The sequence below is a fragment of the Carassius auratus genome, chromosome 29, assembly GCF_003368295.1.
Source record: "Carassius auratus strain Wakin chromosome 29, ASM336829v1, whole genome shotgun sequence".
NCBI classification, from domain to species: domain Eukaryota; kingdom Metazoa; phylum Chordata; class Actinopteri; order Cypriniformes; family Cyprinidae; genus Carassius; species Carassius auratus.
Window position 1 is genome coordinate 3932166 of NC_039271.1, and position 24678 is coordinate 3956843.

Here is a 24678-nt window from a genome sequence, read left to right on the forward strand (position 1 = left end):
TCAAACCTCCATGACGTTTGTTCTTCAACAGAAAACTAAATGTTCAAACCAAGATCTGCAATCAGTATAATAATATGCAGCTTATAATAATATGAATATACATTCAAACTTATATTGAAAGCTTTTTGTAATAATTTTTTTATCGTATTTTATTTTATGTTTTTTATTTTTGCTTTTGTTTTACATGTGTTTTTGTCACTTTTAGTTTTTGGAGCTTATTTGACAAAAATAGGAATATATATATAAACCCTTCAGACAGCTTTTTAATTTTAGTCTTTTGTCACATTTTACTGTACAGTATATATATATGTACAAAATGTACAAAAGTGATTGAAAGCACATTAAATGTTAGTAAAATGTCTACTTTTAAGGTTTCAAATAAGTTTTTGGAGGATAAAATGTCAAAACTTGGTTGAAATAATGTTACATTGTCATTCAGTGTAACAATATGCAAAAATTCAAGCAACATGCTTATTCTGACGTGCACTTATTAAAATATCTAAAAGAATAATGGAGCATATTAAATTTTACTGTGTTTTAAATTAGTACAAAATTCTTACTGACAAATGGGCAAAACCTAGGATAGTGGCAAATATTAAAAATGTTAAATTACAACTCCTTAGTATTTGGGGTGAAAGTAATTAGTCTTTTAATGTGTCATAAATAGATTTTTGTTGTAAATATGCCTGACAAGATTGTTACACTGAATTAAATTTTTCTGGGTGTCTTCTGTAAATCAGGGGAAAATGTAAGATATTTATTTTTTGCTCTGAAAAACAAAAACAAAATTGCTATTAAATAAAACAGAAAACTTTTTGCATTTTTTCGGGGGGGGGGGGGTGGGGGGGGGACTACAATAGTTTAAAGCAGTATTACACTTTTTTTATTCTTAAACACTTTTTCGTCTTTGACCCATATACACAAACATACATATATAATCTGGAAAATTTCTGGAGTAGAAATTTAATATAAATGTTAATTTATTTTGCGCATTTAGATTTTTTGTACATTCATTTTTATTTATTAAAATTCAATTATATTTTATACATGATTTAATAGTAATTATATATAAAAAAATTATACATATATATAAAAATATTATACATATATATAAATATTATAACATAAATATAATTATATATATATATATATATAAAAAAATATATATATAGTTTACACCACTACCTGGAATATGGTGCAAATTTTTTATTTTTACCGCATCTTTGGAGGTTCAAAGTGTCTGTTTTATGGAAAAGCAGCAGGAGATTTTCTTTTGTTTTCGACGGAAGAAACAAAGTCAAACAGGTTTGAAAAGAAACGAGAGCAAACACCCTCATGCCGCACGTCTTCATCAAAGACTAAAATCTGCTGCACAAATGTTTCTTTCTGCATCTTCTGTTCAGAGCGAGAGCATCTGAAGTTTATCTGCGAACAGGGACTGCAGAGATTGCGGTTGACTTTGCTTGAGGACGCAGGAGAAAAGGAAAGAGAAAGAGAGCGAGATGAAGTTTAGAGACTTCATTCTCTTCCAGAGGTTTGAGAGCAGTTATCAGGAGACAGGAGAGTTGAGCTGTGAAGAGGAGGAGAGCTGAAGAAAGTCATGACTTCACGTAATCATCTCCTCAGCTCTTTATTAAACGCCGGCCTGGTAATTGCTAGTGGCTTTGTGTGAAAATCGGGGGGTGTGTTGACTATTTAGTGGCTCACTCTTTTCAAACACGCACACAAATAGTAACACGTTGTCCATTAGCAGACGGGCTGAGAATAGCAATGCTTTTGGATTAATCTCATTCAAAAAGGAAAATATTTATAGAAAGATATAGTGATTCTGGGGTTAATATGAGCTGCAGAAGAACTAGATTTACATGATGCATAAATGTAAATTATTTATGTTCTATACATACATATTTATATATTTATGTATACTGCAACTACATTTTTAAAATCTTAAAATCAAATCAAAGCATCCAAAAATCAAAGAGATCATTTGTACATCAGTGCAAAATCTGCAAAACACACACAGAAAATACATCAATTAAAATTACTATTAATTATATATAAACGTATTAAATAAATAAAGGATGGACAATTATAAATTGTATATTGATAACACCCACATGTAAATATTTATACATTTATAAAATTCAGAAAAAAATTAAATAAGTGAGAAATTATTCATAATGTCATTAAAAACAGGTATATAAAAAATAACAAAAATATATTGTAAATAATTATTATATTTTAGATATTAAAATAAATTACAGAGAAAGAATTTTAAATAAATAAATATGAATTATAATAATACTTAAATATTAATAATTCTAATAAATAAATTTTCACAATAATTTAAAGTAATATATATATATATATATATATATATATATATATATATATATTTTTTTTTTTTGACCATATTTTTGTGAGATTCCCTCATGTACCCATCAGTCAACAAATGGGAATAATAATGACTTTTTTGTGCCGAATAACCCAGAAAAACAATCTTTTGACTAATTATCTAATTTTTTATGTTTCTTTTTTCCCCCTATTAACCAATATTTAATACACCCCAAAACATCACTGTCCGGTCTCTCAGTGCTACAGCGGTAGAGAAACACATTAGACAGCATGAATGTGATTTCTGTGTGAAGTTCAGACAAAGCACACTGTTTCTGACTCAGTGCTGCAGGAAACTGAAGAGAGAGAAAGAAATGACTCACTGTTCGTTGACGACAAAGATGCAGTTGTCTTGCGAAGGAACGCCTGTGACGGGATGCTTGCAGGTCACCTTTCTCTCATTGTGACTGCAGGAGAGAAAAGACACAGGAATTGTGGGAATTAGAGACATGTGAGACTGCTGTTCACACTCTGACACTCGATAAAGAGCCGTTTGATGATTGAAATGATTGAACGAGCCGCGGGATTCACGTGCTGCCCTGCAGAGAAAGATCACGATGATGGAACATGATCATCCAATGGAGAGGAGACAACCATAGCATCACATTCAGTGTTTCATTGCACAGCCAACACTGGTGGACACATGCAGGCTATTTCCTGGCAGTGTCACAACATGTGTTAAACATGCAGAACTGAACTGAGGTGTTGTCATGTGTGTAAGTGGCTGCTATATTACAACAGCACTGAGACCTTTTGGTTTCTGGCCTGAAGTAAAAAATAAATAAATAATTAAAATAAAAATGATTCATAATTTTTGTAAAATGTTTTTACATATACATATACATACATATATACACATACATACATACATACACACACACACACACACACACACACACACACACATATATATATATATATATACTGTGATATGATTTCTGTTCCACCCAGAACTATAATTTTTTTTTAAATAAATGAATAGGTGAATCAATATCTGATTTTAAAAAAGAAATAGAAAATACATTTTAAAAAGAAATTATTAAAAAAATATATATTTTCCACATATTAAATTGCAAGCAAATTAGAAAATTATATAATTATGAATTATAATTACATAAAAATAAAATACATATTTATAATAATATAGAAAGTAAAGATAATAAATCATAATGATAGTCAATTAATAATGATTATTAATGAATGTCCAACCCAATAATGGTTTATTTAAAATAAATAAAATATTTAAAAATATATGTAATAAAATGGTTTATTAAAAACTGGTTATTATTTATAAACACACACACACACACACACACACACACACACACTTGTTTGACCAATATGGTCTACCAAGCTGTTGACGTCTCCATCTGAATCTGCTTTTAGTCTGATTTCCCAACAGGACAGAGTCTAATATAATGTAATCCATATGAAACCAGATGACATCTACCCAGAAATCTCCTCAGCAGCAAACACACACACACACACACACACACAGCTACACACCTTGAGCGAGGGGTGGTGCAGAACTTCAACATACTGTATCTGTCTCTGTCTGTCAGTCTCTCCTGGAGTCGCCGGTGGCTCTCTATCGCCTCAATCCTGTCTCTCTCTCTCTCTCTCTCTCTCTCTCTACTCCTGCTGTTTATCACCGATCCAAGCATGTAGTCAGTGCTGCTGCTTTCAGCAGTCATACGCCCCGATCACAAGAGCATACAGACAGACATACGCCCACTCTCTCAGTCTCTCCTCTCCACCCTCTTCCTCTCTGCCATGAGGCGCCGACGTCTCAATAAACACAATTCGACACAGACAGAGCTGTGAGAGGACAGAGGAGGCCGTTCACAGCAGATAAAGGAGGTTCTCTCTCGCATGGAGAGTCACAGGGCTGCTGGGTGACATGCGGACCGACTGAGGCGTGCTGGTCATGCTTTGAGGCCAACGAATCAAGGTTGAGGGGAACTTCACAAAACACTCACACATGCATTAATGCATTAATCTCCAAGAATCAAATAAATTCAGCATAAATGCAAAAAAATGAAAGTATGATACTATATGTATAACAAATGTTTTCTATATCTTTATCTTTACTTAAGTCGTGATTGCAACGCTGAAACATACTGCATTAATTTAATAAACATAACCGAATGATGGTACTTACTAACATAACACTCCGTCCATTAGAATAAATCAACTGCTCATAAAGCTAGAAGATTTCCATTTAAAAACGGAGCATGAACATTCATATATATATATATAAACAGTTTAATTCATGCATGAATATCACCTCAGGCCATAATGACTTTAGGCTGTCTAAACACGTTAAACCATTATGAACTGCCTGATTCACGGCACTTATGTGAACATTCATTTTAACACTGAGTCTACATTTGTCGTGCTGCACGCACTGAATTAAAGTGACAGCGCATTGTTCGTGGGTAAAAATGTACATGGATTGATACTAAAATGTAGTAATTACACCATAAATGCATATAGGTTCATTAAAGTCTACTGTGTTTCAGAGACAACACACAGGCCTATGGCTTTTTTGGCTCGGTTTAAAAGTTAAAACAAGGAAAAGAGCACTTTTAGATTAGATTAGGCCAAACAAGACACTAACAGATGCATTCATGGAAAAGTGAAAAGGTTCTTTATGAACCGCAAGATTGCTTGCAATAAAGATGCAAAAAGTAGAGCTGAAGATCTTTGCTTTATTTAATTTATATAATCTTACGCGGGCTCGGGTCGGGCTCAGGCTTGCGCTCCGGTTTGGTAAACAAGCGGTCATGTGATGTGTTTCGATTAGCGCAAGAAAGATGCGAAAATGTATTCTGAGTAGTTGAAACGGAGGCTTGCCTCTGACGATTACGTTTTGGTAGCACCAGCAACTAAAGCAAAGTCTGAGGTTTGGAAAAGTTTTGACTGTTTATAATGAGAATAATGACACACCATCAGTGAGCGCAGGAGCGCGCTGAAGACATCTACAGTGGATTCAATCATTAAAGTAAAGGTTTTTTTAAATGATAACTAAATATTCATTGAGTAAATGCATAATGTGGACAGAGTATTTACGCGAATGTTGTCATTATTCTTTTATTAAATGTCAGCTGCTAGTGGCGAAGCAAATCCGGCGGAGCCTTTATCTTAATTTCGTTATTGCCAAATACCTTAAATTAGATAATAAGATAAATTTCTTAAATTAAAAATGTATCTTAATTTGTTTTAAAAAATTGGTTTTTATTGGTGCGTTGGTCTATTTATAGGTTAAATGAGCGTATGTCTAGAATGCTGAGATGTTACGATGTTACAGAGGACTTATTTTCTTTCTTTATTCCAACTTCCAAGTGGCCTAGTCTACGTTAGTTATGAATAAATTATGTTAAAACGTGTATAAATGACTCATCCTTGACACAAGGAAAAAGAGCTGTGTGTGTGCGTATATTTGAATAATGTCGGGCTGTAAACATGTTCGGGCTTTTACAAAGCTGTCAATCAAAATGTACTTTCGGGTGGAAACCTGTCGGGCCTAACTTTTATGGCCTGATTACTGCTCTAGCAAAAAGTGTCCTTTTGTGCTTCTCATCTCAAAGTCTGTTCATTTGAAACCTGCTGAGAGCAATACGATTGGCTCTACTGATTGATGACAAAAATTTGGATGCTGAAACCGTTTGGGACGACTGGGCTCATGGTTTCCGCACTGTTTTATGGTTAATTTACTGTTGCCAAGGCAACACTCACTCTGGAAGGATGCTAATCACTTTACAAACCTGCTTGTCAATCCATCATCTGTCCGGTCGCTCGGTGTGCCTGCGTGGGCTTCTGCCTCTGCTGCCGCATCTTATTTCAATAACTGCTTCAATAACCAAAGTGACTAGCTTAAAACTGTTCAGAAGAACTGATGTGTGGAACCGAACCAAAACTTTCAATAAACTTGGATTAAGGTTTAAATTAGAGGCAATTGTAAAATGTATCTGTCCTGATGCTCTCAAACTTATGGAAGCTTTTCTGCCACTAAGTAAAAAAATAAAGGTAAATGTGACATTTTATCTTACAACTCAGACTTTTTTTTTTTCTCAGAACCGAGTGATATAAACTTGCAATTCTAAGAAAACAGTCATTTTCCCCCTCAGAAATGGACTTTATAACTCACAATTGCAAGTTTATATCTCAATTCTGAGGAAAAAAAGCTAGAATTTAAAAGATATAAACTCGCAATCGCAAGAAGTCAGAAAAAACTCAGAATTGTGAGAAAAAAAAACTGAAATGCAAAATTTTAACTTGCAACTGCAAGAAAAAACGAGTCAGTTGTGCAAGAAATAAACTCACAATAAGAAGTCAGAACTGCAAAAAAAACAGGGTTAGTTTATCGAAAAATGAAAATTAGGCTGAGTTTTACTCACCCTAGAGGCATCCTAGTTGTATATGACGTTCTTCTTTCTTTTTATGGATGGGCGCTTTTTATTTAACTTCTTTTGGACTGATGCACTGCAACTCCCAATTTTTTATAGAACTGTGACTGGATTCGTCCGAAAGAGGAAAGTCATATACACCTAGGACACCTCGGGGGTGAATAAAACAGTTCATTTTTGTGTGAACTAAACCTTTAAGAGATAAAAGTCAGTATTACAAGATGGCGTATAAACTAGCAATGCTAGAAAAAAGTCTGCATTGCAAGATAAAAAGTTGCATTTATCTTCCTATTATTTTTTTTTGATGGCAGAAAGAGGCGTCCATACAATCCTCACAGAAAAAAAAAGTATAATAATTATAAATATGAACAGCAAGCCGTAGTTAACCCTCCTCCACACTGTATCAGGAGGATACATGATACACTGTGTCACGTATAGACCGCTGTGGGACGGCTTCACGCATACATAAATGACTGCATAAAATAGTCTCTCTGTGTCACTCAGAGCTGCGTTTGGGTGAGGAAGACACACTTGACTTGTTTCGGTCACCGAAGGGCTGTGTCTGTTCTCTACCTCTGCCAAGCCTGCAGTGAGCGCAGATGTGCCGGAGAACAGGTGGACATGTCCAGCTGCTGCGAGATGCCCTAAACCTTAAAACCACTCAAGGACATTAACCAGAGATGATTGAGGAGTTGTCAAGGAAGCACACGTCTTCACGAATCTCCTCAGCATGACATCGCTCTGAAAGGCTTTTTTTAAGGCGTTAAACACGACGCAGATTCATTTTCTTGACATCAGGGAACACATTCGCACAGACGGGTTTGTAAACTACATAAAGCTGCTACTTCAGTACATAAAAACACATATTTGCTTGGTAAAGCGCATACTCTACACTTGTACAGCAAAAACAGTCTTAATTTAGTTTGCATGAATTTAAAAAGTATACCAGCAACACATTTATATATTTCTTTTTATTTAAAGACGCAAACTGAGTCAAAAATGTTTATACAGTGTACTATATTATAAAGAATACAGTAAACAATGCAGTATGTAGTGTGTGCTAGTATTGCTTTCTGAACGCAACTATTAACAAGAAAAAAATGCATGAGATGTTGTCTGTCCAGCCATTATGATGATTAAATGTCCATACAGTCCCAGAACACTGAATAAAAGGTGGCAATAATTGACGTGAACCAGTGGCTAAATTTAGCTTCACATTCACTAAAAGGTTCTTGTGGAAATAAACAATGCTCTGCGTTCCTGTGGGCATTTAAAAGCTCAGGGAGAAAATGAACAATGAAGCGTTTGCTCCCGGCGGGCCGTCTGCCATTCACACATGCTCTCTGCGGCCCGCGGCTGACCTTTCTGAAAGGCCAGCATGCCCTCGCACCCTCCCGTTACCCTCTCAAAGCAGAGCTTTCCAGAAGAACATTTATTTCCTTGACATGCACACACGCTCATGACTAGTGTTGTCACGATACCATAATGTCAGTATTCGAAAATCCACGGTTCTCGGTACCAATTTCGGTACCAAAGCAAAACACAAAAATATGCTAATTTTAAAAAAAAAACACTTATCACTACAAATAAAACCAATGCCATTCTTTATACTTATTTAAAATTGTGTTTAAAGTTTTTTCTACAAGTAATATAATTAAAAAAAAAAAAAAAAAAAAAATAATAATAATAATATAATAATGTTATTTGTCTTAATGAAATTTAAAAAAAATTCGGTAAATAAAGGGGATTTGGTATTAAAATTTAAACATGGAAGAAATATTTTGTGATTTATTTCTTAAATGTTTTCAACAGATGGGTGGACGTGAAGACTTTTAAACTGACACTGGTTTTACTCAAACTAAACAGTAAAATGCTTGTGAAGTGACTGTATTTACGTCCTCACTGAGACGGCAGATGCTGAAATTACTGCAAGCGTCACGCGCTTCAGTCAATGTAGTAAACAAACCATTAATTCATTCACACAGATATGCACAGAACATGCAGGATTCATATTTCAACCCACTTGTGTGGCTTAACATTTACAGATACTGCTCCATATGGAGATTTGATTTGATTAATTTATGCTAACTTTGACAAATTCTGTGACTGTCCATTTTAAAATGTACGTTTCATTTTCATGACTGGATTTTGAGATTTCGTCCGCGTTTTCTGCTTCATGGAAATCATAACGCTGTATGCATCAAGAACCGGGTTGACCGGGTCCTTAAAACCTGTTAGCTAGCACCATCCATTATGGGACTCACAGCTGAAAGTGCACTACCTTACTTAAAATTGTAACAGTTCCTTACTTCAGTGTGTTACACAAATAATTTTGGTTTATTTGGAAAGAAGACCCTTTGGGCTTTACTTTTCATTAACCAGATTTAATAATGCTCAAAAATATTAAAAGTTATAGACACTGAAGTGCCTTGAAACATTTTTTACCACACTGATTTTTTTTTATTTTTTATATAAAATACATAAAATCAGTCCTGGAGCAATCTAGATAAGTAATGGGTTGAAAGTCACGTCTCATGAGTTTCTATTCCAAATCTGAAGATATCATGAAAGCTATCATGAGCTAACAGGTTAAAGAAACCTGGTACCATGACATTTTAATTTTTTTAGTACCAACTTGTTACCGAAGTACCGGGTTTTTTGACAACACTACTCATGACAGAAAGATTGAGCTGGAAGAGAGTTTTTGGTGATCTAACAGGTATGCTGTGGTGATTTTTAAAATCAAAACACAAGAGAAATGCTGATTATTAATGGTAAGGCCAATATTATCAGCATTTTAAATTATTAGCATCGGCTGATAGGTTTTTCTTTTTGGCCGATAATCATTTTCAAAGTCAAAATCAAGGTTGGCACTATGGGAAATGTTGATACAAAATAAATGTGGTATAAATGTAAAAAGGCCATTTCTAGAGATATCTGAAATCATTTTCAACGTAAAGAGTTGGAATGTTTCATGGATGTCATGAAGCAATTTGACTTCTGTAAAATGGTGTAACAGAGTGAAACAAGATATTCAACAAGAAAAATGGAATTTAATTTTGAAAAGTAGGTATTTCATATTAGTATTAAGCAGAGATGGGACCAAGTCACACATGTGCAAGTCTCAAGTAAGTCTCAAGTCTTAACCTTCAAGTCTCAAGTAAGTCCCAAGTATTTTTTTCTTGGGCAAGTCAAGTCAAGTCAAGTCACAAGCTATGTCAAGTCAAGTCCAAGTCAAGTCACCTTAATATTGTTATTTTACCTGCAGAATCTGATCTTAATAAAGTTAAAAAACAAGATATAAGTAACTGTCAGTAAATTAAAATAATTTGGATTTGCATTGTAAATACTCATGTTCAGTAAAATACATCATGGAATCAAACAAAATTGTAACTTCCTAAAATTATTTATTTTTCACTTCTGCCAACAGTGTTTGAAATGTTTTACATTTTCAACATTGAGTCCATAAAACTAAACATCCAACAGACTCCTCTCTGAACACTTCTCTCTCTCTCTCTCTCTCTCAAACACAGTTTACATACAACATTAAACTGTTACATTTCTCCTCTCTCTCTCTCTCTCTCTCTCTCTCTCTCTCACACACTCTCTCTCTCAGAGTATAGAATATAAATATGACATATTTTCAGTTGTTTCATACTTTTTTGTTATGTACAGTACAGACCAAAAGTTTGTACACACCTTCTCATTCAAAGAGTTTTCTTTATTTTCATGACTATGAAAATTGTAGATTCACACTGAAGGCATCAAAACTATGAATTAACACATGTGGAATTATATACATAACAAAGTGTGAAACAACCGAAAATATGTAATATTCTTGGTTCTTCAAAGTAGCCACCTTTTGCTTTGATTACTGCTTTGCACACTCTTGGCATTCTCTTGATGAGCTTCAAGAGGTAGTCACCTGAAATGGTCTTCCAACAGTCTTGAAGGAGTTCCCTGAAAGATGCTTAGCACTTGTTGGATCTTTTGCCTTCTGTCTGCGGTTCAGCTCACCCCTAAACCATCTCGATTGGGTTCAGGTCCGGTGACTGTGGAGGCCAGGTCATCTGGCGCAGCACCCCATCACTCTCCTTCTTGGTCAAATATCCCTTGATGCCTTCAGTGTGACTCTACAATAGTCAATAGTCATGAAAATAAAGAAAACTCTTTGAATGAGAAGGTGTGTCCAAACTTTTGGTCTGTACTGTACATAACAAAAAAGTATGAAACAACTGAAAATACGTCATATTTATATTCTGTACTGTGTGTATATATATATATATATATATATATATATATATATATATATATATATATATATATGTGTATGTAATATGCACTTGTCATGATGGGGTAATCGCGGCAGCTACATTTGTTTTTCTGATTAATTGTTTTGCTCTATGAGAAAGACAAGGTAACAAAATATTCGGGGCTTATGCCCCCTTAGCCCAACCCTAGCGCCGCCCCTGGAATGCGTTTTTTTGACGGCCTGCTAGCGGATCATTAGGGGCCGTTCACATCACGTCTTCTGTGCGCGCAAGTTCGTTATTTCCAATGTAGGCGCGCGGTATGCGCGCTCATAATGGAAGCAACGCGCTCAACATCTAAACTTTTCAGAATGCCGCAAGCGCACCGCAGGTCATGTGACAATAACTAACCAATCAGCTTCATCCTTTCTCGTATCAACGTTGAAAGCTCAGCTAAGATGAAGGAACAGCTGTTCATAGCTGTATATGGATTGCCATTTTGAAATGAATTTAGTAGCAGAGCTACTGCGAGCGATTTTTAGTGCTGCAAATCCATTTATCCTTTGCTGAAATTTCCGCGTTTTCATTGAGAGAGAGTGTGTCATGGATGCTTAGCAACGACAGATGCCCCAGGAGCACTTCTGCCCGAGCGCTTTGGAAAGAAGTAGAAAGCGGCGAGACTAGCGTTTTCCACGCGTTTTTAGGCGCGAACTATTGAAGACAAAAGCGATGACCCTCGGTACCTCTCAGGCTGACATGTTGATGTGATGTGATATCTGATTTAAGTGGGCGTGGTGTGTGTAAGGTAGAGAGGGCATGACTGATGATAGTGTCCTGATCCAGTCACAACGCTATTCTCAGCCTGCGCTCCAGCTGAGTAATCAACTTTATTTTTAAAAATAATTTATATATTTTATATTCAAAATGAAAACATGATGTGATTAACACTCAAGTCATTCAAGTCATCGTGTCTCAAGTCAAGTCAAGTCCCGAGTCTTTAACTTCCAAGTCCGAGTCAAGTCTCAAGTCCTAAAAATAGCGACTCGAGTCGACTCGAGTCCAAGTCACCAAGTCACAAGTCCCCATGTCTGGTATTAAGCCAGATTTGAATGCCAAAGAATGGCTAAAACTATTTTTCTGTTTTTCCCAGATTGAAAACATGGGAAATTATGATTATACTCAAAAAATAGGTATTGACGACAATAAATACACAATAATTTTCAATGTCAAAAGCGAGTTATTCAATGCTTTGCTGCACCAACAAATGATAGTCAAAAAGAAACTGGTCTTCACAACCAATTTGAAATCTGTAAAATGGTGTAACAGAGTGAAACAAGGTATTTTTCATTGGAATTGACTGAATTATGAAAAGTGGGAATTTAATATTAGAATGGAGCCAGATGTGAATGCAAAAAAATGTCTAAAAAGCTATTTGGCCACTGGTTATCATTATCCAATCAACCACATGACTGAAGTATAATAATAATAATAAAATTTAATTCCTCCAAAAATATCTTCTTTTGTGTTGAACAGAAGAAAGAAACTCAAACAGGCTTGCAACAACATGAAGGTGAGCAATTTTGGGATGAAGTATCTTCTTAAAAACTCAAACACTATTTAGAAAGACATTTATAAATGCATGAATGAGATGAGCCATTGCTGCCAGTCCTACAGCTAATGATGCATTTCATTTTAGATGAATCATATGAATCATCTCTGACTGAATGAACCTCTCTCTGCTATCATCCGATCTGGAAGCCCAACTCGTAATTAGTAAATGTCTAATTATGAATAAATATGTCACATGTCATCTGAAATTGAGGATGTACTCGTTCATTGTGAAGCGTTCATAACAGCGTACTGTTTGAAAGAGATACCGGGCCCACTGCAAATGTCAATGTGTTGATAAAATCTCAATTTTAAAAGTCTCCGAAGAACAACCAGCGGAGAATAAACGTTTATGGCATTCACATCTAAAAAACAACACACGCTTGGGTGTAGTTTAGGGGAAATTTTGTTTCTAAAAAGCACCAAATCCTGGACAGGCTTATCTTATTAAGAAAAAGGGCCAATATAAGCCGCCCATGGAGAATTTACTGAAGGCGTTTCAACTGTGCAAATGGAAATAAAGTGCAAATCCCCTCATTTGTTCCTTAATCAGAGAGCAATTCTTTCAAAAAGATTGCTTCCAGAATAAGTGATTGTAAAATTCATAAGCGGGTTAAGCAAAGCCAATTTGGGAGTCTATGAGAGGTCATAGCACAGACTGGCACGTGACACAAAAAACACTAGCACTTATTAGGACATGTACCAGCCGTGCTATTACCCATTTATACCTATTAAATAGTCAGCCAGTCAATATTTCCCATATGCAAATTATAATAATTGTCCAAATGAAACAAAGTCAATTCACTTAGTACTCATACTTCAGTTTCATTTACTTCCACATCAAAACATTAACTAGCAGATCTAATAAACTAGTCAGTGAAAGCCTTTCAATGCAACTTCTGGAAAGAATCGTCACGAAATATTCATCGCCTTACAGCACGTGATTGAGTAGCATCAGATAGCACTCACACTCTGATGTTAGCATTATAATAATTTCATGTATAAATTATACATGAAAGTGAAGACAGTCTATTGAACAAACAAACACTGTAAACATTAAATTTTTTTATGATCATCGATAATAACAGTTGTGCTTCTTAATATTTTTGTAGAAACCTTGACACGATACTATTTTTTCCAGGATTTTAATGAATATAATGTTCAAAAGAACAGCATTTATATATGTGTATATGCATTTTTTTCTTTTTTATAAGATTATACATGTCTTTACAGCCACTTTTGTTCACTTCTTGCTGAATAAAAGCAATAATCTTAATCTTAATAACCCTTAAAACTTTTAATAGTAGTATATTTCATCCGAATATCTTCCAGCATTGTGATATAATGCATTCAAACCAGTCTTTTGCACATCATACTGAAGGAAGACATTTGTGTGTTTGTATGCATGATTTTTCTCATGTAAATGACACAAGATGCATTGTTTTGTTATAGCAAACATACTCTGATTCGGGGTAAATAATGTTAACCGTGCATCACTGCAGGATTTAATGATTAGTGTTTGATGTATACATCAGTTACACAGTAAAACTCCAGTGCAATACTTATTTTGGTGTAGGTCAGTACTGTATGTAATCTAATGTGCCTCATAATGTGTTGATTGCACCTGCTCCTGAAATCTCCAGTACATTACATCACCAGCACAGTCAGAATCCACTTGATAAAGCTGTCTAGTGGTTCCTCCACTGCAAGCACAAAAACACACAGATTCGCTCACGGCATTGGTGTTGCTAACAGTAACCGCTGCAGATGGCTGTTGTGGTGTCAGTAATGGCAGGGCTGCATTTTGGCTCTTTTGTCCTAAAAAGCATGACAGGAAGACCGTGCAAGAGCAAAAACAAGAGGCTCATTTGAAGGCAGATGGGCCGAAAGAGCGGCTCCCACCGAGAGCTTCAGAATCCATTCAACCCAAGCGCTGGTTCTGATTGGATAAAGGCGCATCGCTCTCAAAAAAACCCATCCAATGGTTCTTCCACGATCGCCCACATGCTGATTAGAGAACGACGACTTGCAGGACTGTCATAACATCTCAATTGAAAGCACAAGTGTGTGTCTCCAGGAGGAGCTGATGGAGTGGCTTGTTAGTCGCTGAATGTCTGATGTGACTTCTGCATGCACAAATGTGGTGAAAAATACAGCTTATTATTCTCCTGCGGTAATGGCCGTAAGAGGGGACGTTCAAGAGGGCATCGTGCTTACAGTGCACAAGTATGTCATATCAGACTGTGGCACAAGGGAAAGAAAGATAAAATGCCAAGCTAATGCACATAGCATGACGCTCGACCAACTTCATTAACAAAGACTTCTGGTTGTGTCATTATTACAACAGTTATATAATATACAATAAATATAACGAAGTTTTCAGTAAAGTCAGCATCACAGCTATAAAGATAACGACAAAAAAGAATGGTCTTTTTGAAAAAATGTTAAAAAAACAAAACAAAAAACAAAAACAAATTTTCATTCCATGACCAAAAAAAAAATAACTTCTGTTTTGAGGGGCGTGTCCTGCATCTCAGAAAATGATTACAGCCATGACGCATTACCGTCACGCGGAAACAAATCGGCCGGATGGATTCTGAGCATGACAACAGCTGCCTTCTGGAAGCATAATGAAGTCCTGATTTATGGCAGGTTGTTCAACAGAGAGAAAAAAAAAATACATGACTGAACCTCTTCTAACTTAAACGAATACATTTGCAAACAGCCAAAAGTTGACAAAAGTGACTCATGCATGCATATTTAAAAAGAAAAATGTAAAATTTGATTTGCATTGCTCAAAGCAGACAGTAGTTGTTGGCTCAACAGGTTAACTGACATTTACAATGGATTAATAAGCAGAACCAAATGACAGCAGCTTTGGGAATAACTGGATCAGCCCATTATATCATACTGGATTCAGCTGGTAACGTTACTGCATGAAGCATTAAATACTCATCTGCTAATCAAACACACACAATATCACAGTAATTGATTTCACTGTGAAGAGGCAATCCATCAGCCTTCACATTTTAATGCAACACACGGCATGCAAACCAAACATGTTATTTTAAAGGACTTGTGTTAGTGTCACTCACGTAAATTTTAGTTAAAACTTTTAGTAAATTTTAGTTTTTTTTGTAACTTTTTTATTAGTCTTTTTTTTTTTAGGTCTATATAGATAATATATATATACATTTTGTAGTGTGTTTTTCATTTCTATGATTTTTTTGTTTAAACACACACATACATTATATATATACACATATATATATATATATATATATATATATATAGAGCGAGCGAGCGAGCGAGAGAGAGAGAGAGAGAGAGAGAGAGAGAATGAATATAGTTGAATTTTTCTGTTTTCATTTAGATAAAGTATTTTGTGATTTGTTTTTTATCTCTATATAGTTTATTACTTTTAATTTTATTTAAATTTTAATTCATTTTTTAGATTTGTTTTTCAATTTTCACTAATAATTTTATCATTTTTTAGTCATTATTGTTTTTAATATCTAAACGGTTTAGTTTTCCCTTTCAGTTAATCAGTTTTCATTATTGTATTTTCTGTTTTTATTTTGACTTACATTTTTGTACATTTGTATTGTTTTTTTTTCATTTCTTAACTCATCTAAATGAGAATGAGAAATGTTGCATTGGCAACTAGGTGAAACACACAAAAAAAAATTCTTTTAAATAAATAAAGTTTTTTTAGTGATGAAAATATTTTTTATTGTTTTATTTTTATCTTAAGCCAACTATAATAATTCTATTAAAGACACATAATAGCTCAAAGTTGACATGTTTGTTGGATTACACAATCCACATCTTTAGAAGTTATCCTTGAACAGTTTATTTGCTGCAAACTGAAAGCTAAATGTAAAAAAAATACAGAATCTAGGTGCAAAGCTAAAGCACAGAAATGTGCTTTATGTTCCTCTGTAAAACAAACGAAGTGCATGTTAAAAAAATAAAAAAATACCTTAACAGACCCTCTTACAAACACTGAGCCTCTGCTGCAAAAACAAGATACACGTGCTAATCAGCTTTGCCTCTTCAGTCTCGTTTACATCCGCTGTTCATGGATGAATCCTAAAGCGTCTCGTCCACTTCTGAGGCTGAGCTGTGGAGACTGGAGCCCATGATATCTCAATCCATCTCCCATCCCTCCACACCATCTGCTTCCCATCAAAACACACATTTAGATCCACTTTCAGGGCTCTATCCATCATCTATGCTTTACTCTGGCTGGCACTCATGACTATTTGTTGAAACAGATGAAAGTGAAAAGCCAGTACAGCAGGCCCGGCGCCACGAGGGGGCAAAAGGGGGCAATGCCCCCTCAGATCTGACTTGTGCCCCCTCTGTTTCATTTTTGTATTCATGGTTAAAAATAAATGGTCAACCTTTTGAGTTAAATAATAATTTAACCTTATCCCCATGGGATTTAAAATGTTCAGTGTTGCGACTCCTGACATTACTGCCAGATTCAAACGTCTTTCGCGTTGGTTGGCGCTGAGCCAGATACGGACGAGCTCAACGCTGTCATATATCACAACTATGCAGTGTTTTCAACCTCATAATGTTTATTTTAGATTTCAGACATTTAAATAGGCTACACATAAGCACTGGTAAAACAACAGCCTACATTTGGAGTTTGTAAAATACACACTGATGTCTGTGGAAGCAAGTGCTAGTGTCGTGTTGGTTGGCGCTGAGCCAGAGACGGACGAGCTCAGCGCTGTCATATCACAACTATGCAATGTTTTCAACCTCATAATGTTTATTTTAGATTTCATACATTTAAATAGGCTACACATAAGCACTGGTAAAACAATAGGCTACATTTGGAGTCTGTGAAAGCAGCAAAAACAATATATTCAAATATAATTTGACTACGTGTGTTTTTCATATCAGATAAACACATTGGAAGAATGCTAACTATAAAGTTTACTCTATTGTTATAAAGATTTTTAAACGACCAAACACACTCACTAACACATATTTGAGAATCGGAATATAGGATAGTTGATGACATGGTAAGTAAGTTTGTGAATATTTCGAATAAAAAAGGAAAAACGAAATGAAGGATAGCCTACATCTGTTATACAGTGTTATTATTGTGACTGCGGTCTTTCACTTGACAAATATGACGCGTTGCCATGGAAACATTAAGGGGGAACGTTCTAAAATAACTGTCGCCTTGAAAAATTTTACTCTCGGGAGTCAGTTAGAATATTTTAAACTTAAGTGTGAAAGGGTTAATTATTCATAATAAATGACGCTGGCTTATCTTTTGTCTACTGTGTGATTTCCTGATGTGGGTATTAAGTCACATGGAAAATACAGTTGTTTAAATTTAAAGCAAGGGGCGTGGTTTTATCCAACCCTGCGCCATTCGGTGTCCATCGAGCAAATATATGAACGTGTGATATTATCAGCAATTCAAAAAAAAAAAAAAAAAAAAAAAAAATCAGCAATTAAGTTTCAGCTAAAATGTGAATTATCATTAATATTAAAAAATGGACATAAGAAAGTATATGCAGCGTATTTCAGACCACAAAAAGGACACTGAAAGTGTGATTGAGAGTACAGCCGATGAACATGACAGCCATCAAAGCATTTTGATGGTGTAATAAAGTTAAGCCCCCTTAACAATTTCACATGCCCCCTCAGTCATTTCATCCTGCAGCCGGGCCTGCAGTACAGTAATATTTAGAGATGGCAGATGGCAACAAATGGGCTCTTCAGTGTATTTCAGAGGAAATGCATGACTGCTGCCCCATGGAGGTATGAATGCAACAGAACACACTGCTAAAATAAAAGCACTAATCATCAATACTTTAGATACTTCAGATATGTTCAAACATGCTTAAACGGGATAAATTTACTTTATGCACAATATAATGTTATTATATTAACACTTGTAAATTATTAAGGACTTGATTGCATCCGAAGTCAATTGATTGAATTGTGCAAACCTGCACATTATTACATTTGAAAGAAATTGAGATGACAAATGTTTATTTATCTGGAATAATGTGCACCATACATCATTCATAATAAGATCAGGACCACAAATTAAGAACATAAATAGGGTGATTTATCGATTTCACGTCAACATTGAAGGATATAATCTTCATTGTGGAAATCAATCTGCAGCTTTAGCTCCGTTGGGACGAAGGCTTTGCAGACTGGCAGAACTTTGAAAAACAGATGGTATTAGAAGTGCTTGACCGGAATTGATCTGAGCACGTGGCGTCCACACAGATGGGCGTATCTGGTTGCACTCTCAAGCCCAAAAATGATTTGGGGCGATTTGGGTCATATTTCTCACTGGAAGTCTCTTTGAAGTTCATAACAGTCAAACACAAATGTGGCAACACTGGAGCATCATGGCAGTGAGTTTTGATACTTTTAGGCCTGTGTTGAACTGAAGCAAGTATGTTCTTGTAGCAAAGTGGAGGGACAGGCAGGACAGAAGTAAATAATGGCACACGTTGAATACTCCCGAAGGGCGTGTGGGAATGACGTGTGTGATGGAGGTCATTTGTTCCCAGTTCCTGTTTCTCTGAGCACACAGCTGTGTTCAGATGCTGTAACTAAAGCTCGCCAGCAGCCCGTATGCATGCGAAACACTCACATGATGCAACACTTCACTTATTCTGTGAACACAACATGGGGGCTTCAAGACTGCAATTAAAATGGCTGCAGATGCGATTAAAAATGACTCAAATGCAAACTACTTCAGGTGCTTTATTAGAGATCCATGCTGCAAGTCCTACTAAAGTGTATTATATCAAGTAATGAATATTACTCACTCTACTTGATGTTACATAACGTGTTGCCTGACTGGCATACGTTGTGCGCTAATCAGCTGGTGAATTAAACAATCTGGCGAATATTTCATAAGTTAACTGACTGGATGCTCGTGGAAGGCTACCAGACAACATCTGCACAACCCAAGTAATATTTCACGCATCATTCCTTTGATTCACAGGATGCAGGATGAGTTCTTGCATTCAACAGAATGAGACAGGTTATTAAAAGCTGAACTATTTTTAACTTCATCTATTCAGAACTTTGAATCTATAGCAAAGAATAAATATTTTACACATGAATGAGTTTGCCGTATGAATTGAATGCGATGAGATGAAAAAATGGCTTTCATATTTCTCTATTAAAAACATACTAGAACAAAAACAGCATAACCAGTGTAGTCTGATTTACAAAACAATTACTCTTATGGTTTATGCATATACATATGCACTTGAGCATGATTACTTTGAGTACCGAGTATGAGTACTATTATGTACCACAAAAAAAGGGCTGGAAGACCAGTCTCTTTAGAAAATAGCCAACATACTGTAGCACAAACAGTATAGTCTGATTCACAACAAATGACTTTGAACAATTTCTTTTAATCATGCAAGACAACATTTTAACATTTAAACGTTTAACAGACATGCATATGAGTATATAAGTATTATTATGTATCAATAAATAATGGCTATAAACTAATTTCTATTAAAAACTTAAATAATATCAAACATACAGCATGACCAGTAAAGTCTGATTCACATGGACTGACTCCTATGAACCAATTCTTTTAATGAATCATTCAAGATGACTCAACATGTGAAGTTCTAAAAAGTTAGATGCATTTGCAGATGTAGTATCAGGCGGTTTATGTGCATAAATGAGTGTGTGAGTACTATTTTGTTGCATAAAATAATTGCAAAGAAAACATGTCTTTTTATTGAGAAAACAGACATGCAGTACAACCAGTGAAGTCTGATTGCCAACAAATGACTCTTATGAACCTTATTATTTTAATGAATCATTCAAGATGACTCGGCATGCAATGTGTAACAAACTTAGATGTATAAGGCAGTTTATAAATAATGTGAGTACGGAGTACGAGTACTTTTATGTTGCACAAAATAATGGCTAGAAAACGCTCTGCTTGAAATGAGGTGATTCATTGTGAATCTTGACAGACAGACTATTATATTTCATCACATAAAACTGCAATATTGCTGGGTTTATTGAGATGTTTTGTCTATCGTCTTTCATGACTCCTGTGCATGCTGTTTGCTTTGGGATGCAAGCGGAATGCTGAATGCAAGCGGAATGTTGGATGGATGTTGCCAAGGTAACAGCGTGATATTTACCAAGTCGTCTAGGATGGACAGGAGGAGGACAGGTGAAGAGTGGGCCGTAATGTCAAGGGAGTCAAGCAAACACTGTAAGCGGGAAGACGGGTATTTTTGCATCGCCATGGCGTCACACTGACCCTGGAGGTCAAGGAGATGGCGGAGCACAGGACTTAAACACACCCACACACACACCAGCTACGTCAGGCAGAGTAAATGTCAGTGGCGAGGACAGGTCTGGCCTTTCAAGGGTGACCAAGTTAGCAGCTGAGGTCGTTTGGAATGGGAAATAATGTTTTCTTGTTGGTTCTGACACACAATAAGGCTGTTTTAAAGGGACAGTTCGCCCCAAAATGAAAATTTGGTTTCATTTAATCACTCTTATGGCTCCAAACCTATGAGTTTTTGAAGAATGTTGGCAACTAAGCAGCTATTGACAACCATAGTATGTTCTTCCCCATAGTATCTATTTTTGTGCAACAAAACAAGAAATTCATACAGCTAAGAAACAAGTGGAGAGTGAGTAAATGGAGGTTCAGATTATTTTATTAGAGAAACTAAAATTGATTGTAAAAAATGTCAAAAAAAATTCACATTTTGAAAAAAATGATTAGCGGATTTGGTGTTTCCCAAGAAAATACTATTTCAGACTTTTCTTCTTTAAAATTCCACATTTAATTCAATGTGTTACTTGCCATTTCTTAGTAATTATTTGTGAAATGTACTAGCAATTCCTGAATTAAAATGGTTTTAAAGCCATTTTTGGTTGCTGTAGATGTCAGAGAGTGTGTAGAGGAAAAAAACAAGCCATTACTATTACTAATTTAGGCTTCGCTCTCTGGATAAACTAGCAGATGAAATGGGAAAGCTCAGCAGTTTGTTAACATCAATCATTAATTCCACAGCAGTGAAGAAAGGCAAAGTGTCCTGGTAAAGTTTTCAAAGTCTCTATTTCATTAAATAATTAATTGGTTCTCTTTTCCATGCATTCCATCTCAAAACAACACTGGGTGATAACAACAACATTCACATGGTCTGATTTGGCCAAACAAAACTGCACATTAATATTTCGTCCTGCTCTTCAAACCAGCAACGATCCATTGGAAACTTTTCAAAAGCAGGTCTCATGAAACACCAGTGCAGCTCTTTGGAAAAATGACTGGTCAGATAAGAGTTCAAACCTGATTAACGGAGCACCAAGGGCCCTCAGGCCCCTGTTAGACCAACACAATACTGTTGAGGGTCGATGCTGATGCTCAAATTCATTTTGGGTTCCTAGAAACTCTGCTAATACAAAAAAAACTTTTGCCACTGAAATGCAATATTTCATACTTCCAGTCCTTTCAGTTTATGTTGGAAATTCGGGGGAAATGGATGGACATAAAATTACATCCCACGCTCTTGTAAACCATGTTATTTTCCCCCCTTCTGCACGGAGAGTTTTGGCGAAAGATGTTGAGACATGGTCTTTTCTGGAGACAGTGGTTTTGGCAGATGCGTTTGAGTTCCTGAGGCATTTCACTCTTAAACCAGTAAACCTTCAAACATCATGTGTGTTGAACTATCATTACATTTTCCTACTCTGCTTACAACTTCCAAAACACAGAACGCTAAAGCAATAATCCACGAGCGGCTGTCCAGGACAGTCATTTTACCACACTGGAATACAAGGGGAATTCTTAGGAAACGAGGCAGTAATTATTGCTTTTTGATATCAATTTGGTATATTATTATACAGTATGATGTGCATGTGTATCTGCATTTTATAAACAACTTGAAGTTCATGTTAATCCAACACGAAATTACATTCAGAACAGAATACAAAAAATATATCTATAAAACTTAATAAGAGTATTTAACAAATGTACAATTATAAAAATGGATTATTATATTTAACAATAACAATAATAATAATCTTCATCAGACTTATTACTTATAGTATTATTATTGTTTGTTATTTTGTATTATTACTTATGCTGTAGTATTATTGTTGTTTTTATTATTATCATCATTATCATCTCAAAAGAAAACAATGTTTTTGTCATAAACAACAATAATGTACATTTACAAAAACTCAACGATACAATAAAATTAAAACTGTAAAACTATAATAGTGATGATACTTAAATTAAACATTTGTATTCTTATTAAACTCTTTAAGAAAAAAAAACCAAACCCTTATGTTCTTACAAACTAAAAGAGTAAAAACAAAACCAATAATAAAAAAAAAGCAGAAGTAGCAGCAGCAGCGTATAATTGGCAAGAATTTTGCCGATTTGTAAACAACTTGAAATGTGGCTCATCCAATCAGAATTTGATGGATGACGTGTAGTTGCACTGATGTTAAATGCCTGTACCTCTGCATCACTCCTGTTCTCTTTCTATGAAGCACACTTGCTCGTTATCCTGCGTGCAGTGAATCGCAGTGAACCTCGTCCTCCCGCTGCTCTGCTGTGGAGCCTGTGGTGAGAAGCAGGTCTGTCCGTGGGTGGATGAGTGGTCTCCTTCCCTCCGCTCACTCCACTACGCCTACGCCAGCACTCATCTCTCCGGGACAAAACGCTGGTCACATTCAATGTGCTTTACCGGAGCAGGATTCTCCGAGTATCTGTCCGCTAATGTGCACGTTGAATATATGATTCAACACAAGCCTGTGCATCACAATGTCTCTGTTTCTACCGCTGGGAACAGTTTCTTTGAGCGAGCACATTCCCAGATTACATAAAGTGGATCCAGAGAGGTTGATAGCAATATAACCTGGCATCTTTCTATCTCTTCAATCATTCATGAGGTTTAAAGCCATGCACGTGGCCTCAGCATTCCCCTGCAACGCAGGGACTTAACAAACGCATTCACTTGCTTTACAGATGAGCCTCGTTCACAACATGTGGATTTTCTAACGCAGTTAAAGATTTCCAGTCAGTGCTTAATCCACAAATGACAAACTCTATCCCTCGACTCAAAAAAATGGTACAGTTGTAATGCAGCGGAGAGAAAATATACTCTGCAACCTAGTTAAACAGTTGCACAGCCTGATAGGAGCTATAAACACTACTAAAGTGTGAGAATTAACCTGTGTTAGTCTACAGATGTGTGTGGTTCCGGCCATTCACATGGCCGCTGTCCATTTGAGACGATCTGCACAGATTAATACTGCGCTGTGCTTTCACAGTTGGATTAGCTTCAGTCAAGCCATGCGATTGAGAGCATGGTAGCTTACAGTTGATTCTGCATTTGTTGCTCTTTCAGCAATAAATTGCTGCTGTAAATGCTGGTTATATTTAAGTCATAACACAAAGTTATTAACATTCCACACAGACAGCACAATGCTGGTGTTGTGTGAACAACCACCACAGACACTGAGGGGCACAAGTCCCACCAATAATTAAAAATGGCCAAACAAAATGACATACTGAAGCCCTGCAGGGCTGACAAATGATTCATGATGCAACAGTGGAGAATGTTAATCAAATATCAACAAGGCCTGTCATATTTTTAATTTGCCAAAGATTAATCAATCACTGCCATCGACAGGAGACCTGCAACAAGGAGAATGTAAAAGTAGCTCACAAAACAGCCCATATCTCATAGATACAGATTCAAAATTTCTCCCAGAGCAGCATAACGAACAGTTAGTGACGGAAATGTAATGCATTACCGCTTTGTCAACTTTTCCTCCAGACCACATTCACACTTCATAATTAAAACCTGACGACCGTTCCTCAAGTTCAGTGCGTCAATCAGTGTCTGCTCAATGCTCACTAATGGACTTAATTTGCATGTTGTGAGCAGACGAATATTTAAATAATGAGCTAGCACTGCCCAAACATGTCATTTCCTCTCAGACGTCTGTAAGCAACA

General features: G+C 35.8%; 1 protein-coding gene across 8 annotated transcripts in view; it reads right to left on the minus strand.

Moving 5' to 3' along the window:
• The window catches only part of LOC113047887 (pleckstrin homology domain-containing family A member 5), a 133602-nt gene that overhangs the window by 50705 nt on the left and 58219 nt on the right, over positions 1–24678 (minus strand). For 7 of the 8 annotated variants that reach the window (XR_003276361.1, XM_026209251.1, XM_026209250.1 and 4 more), the window contains exon 4: positions 2718–2801. Coding sequence is in view for 7 of the 8 variants with exons in the window: in XM_026209251.1 (XP_026065036.1) it covers positions 2718–2801 (84 nt within the window). In the remaining variant the exon portion in view is untranslated. Of the gene's footprint in view, positions 1–2717; positions 2802–3900; positions 4104–24678 lie in introns of those variants that run through there. The other variant, XM_026209245.1, reaches the window with a different exon arrangement.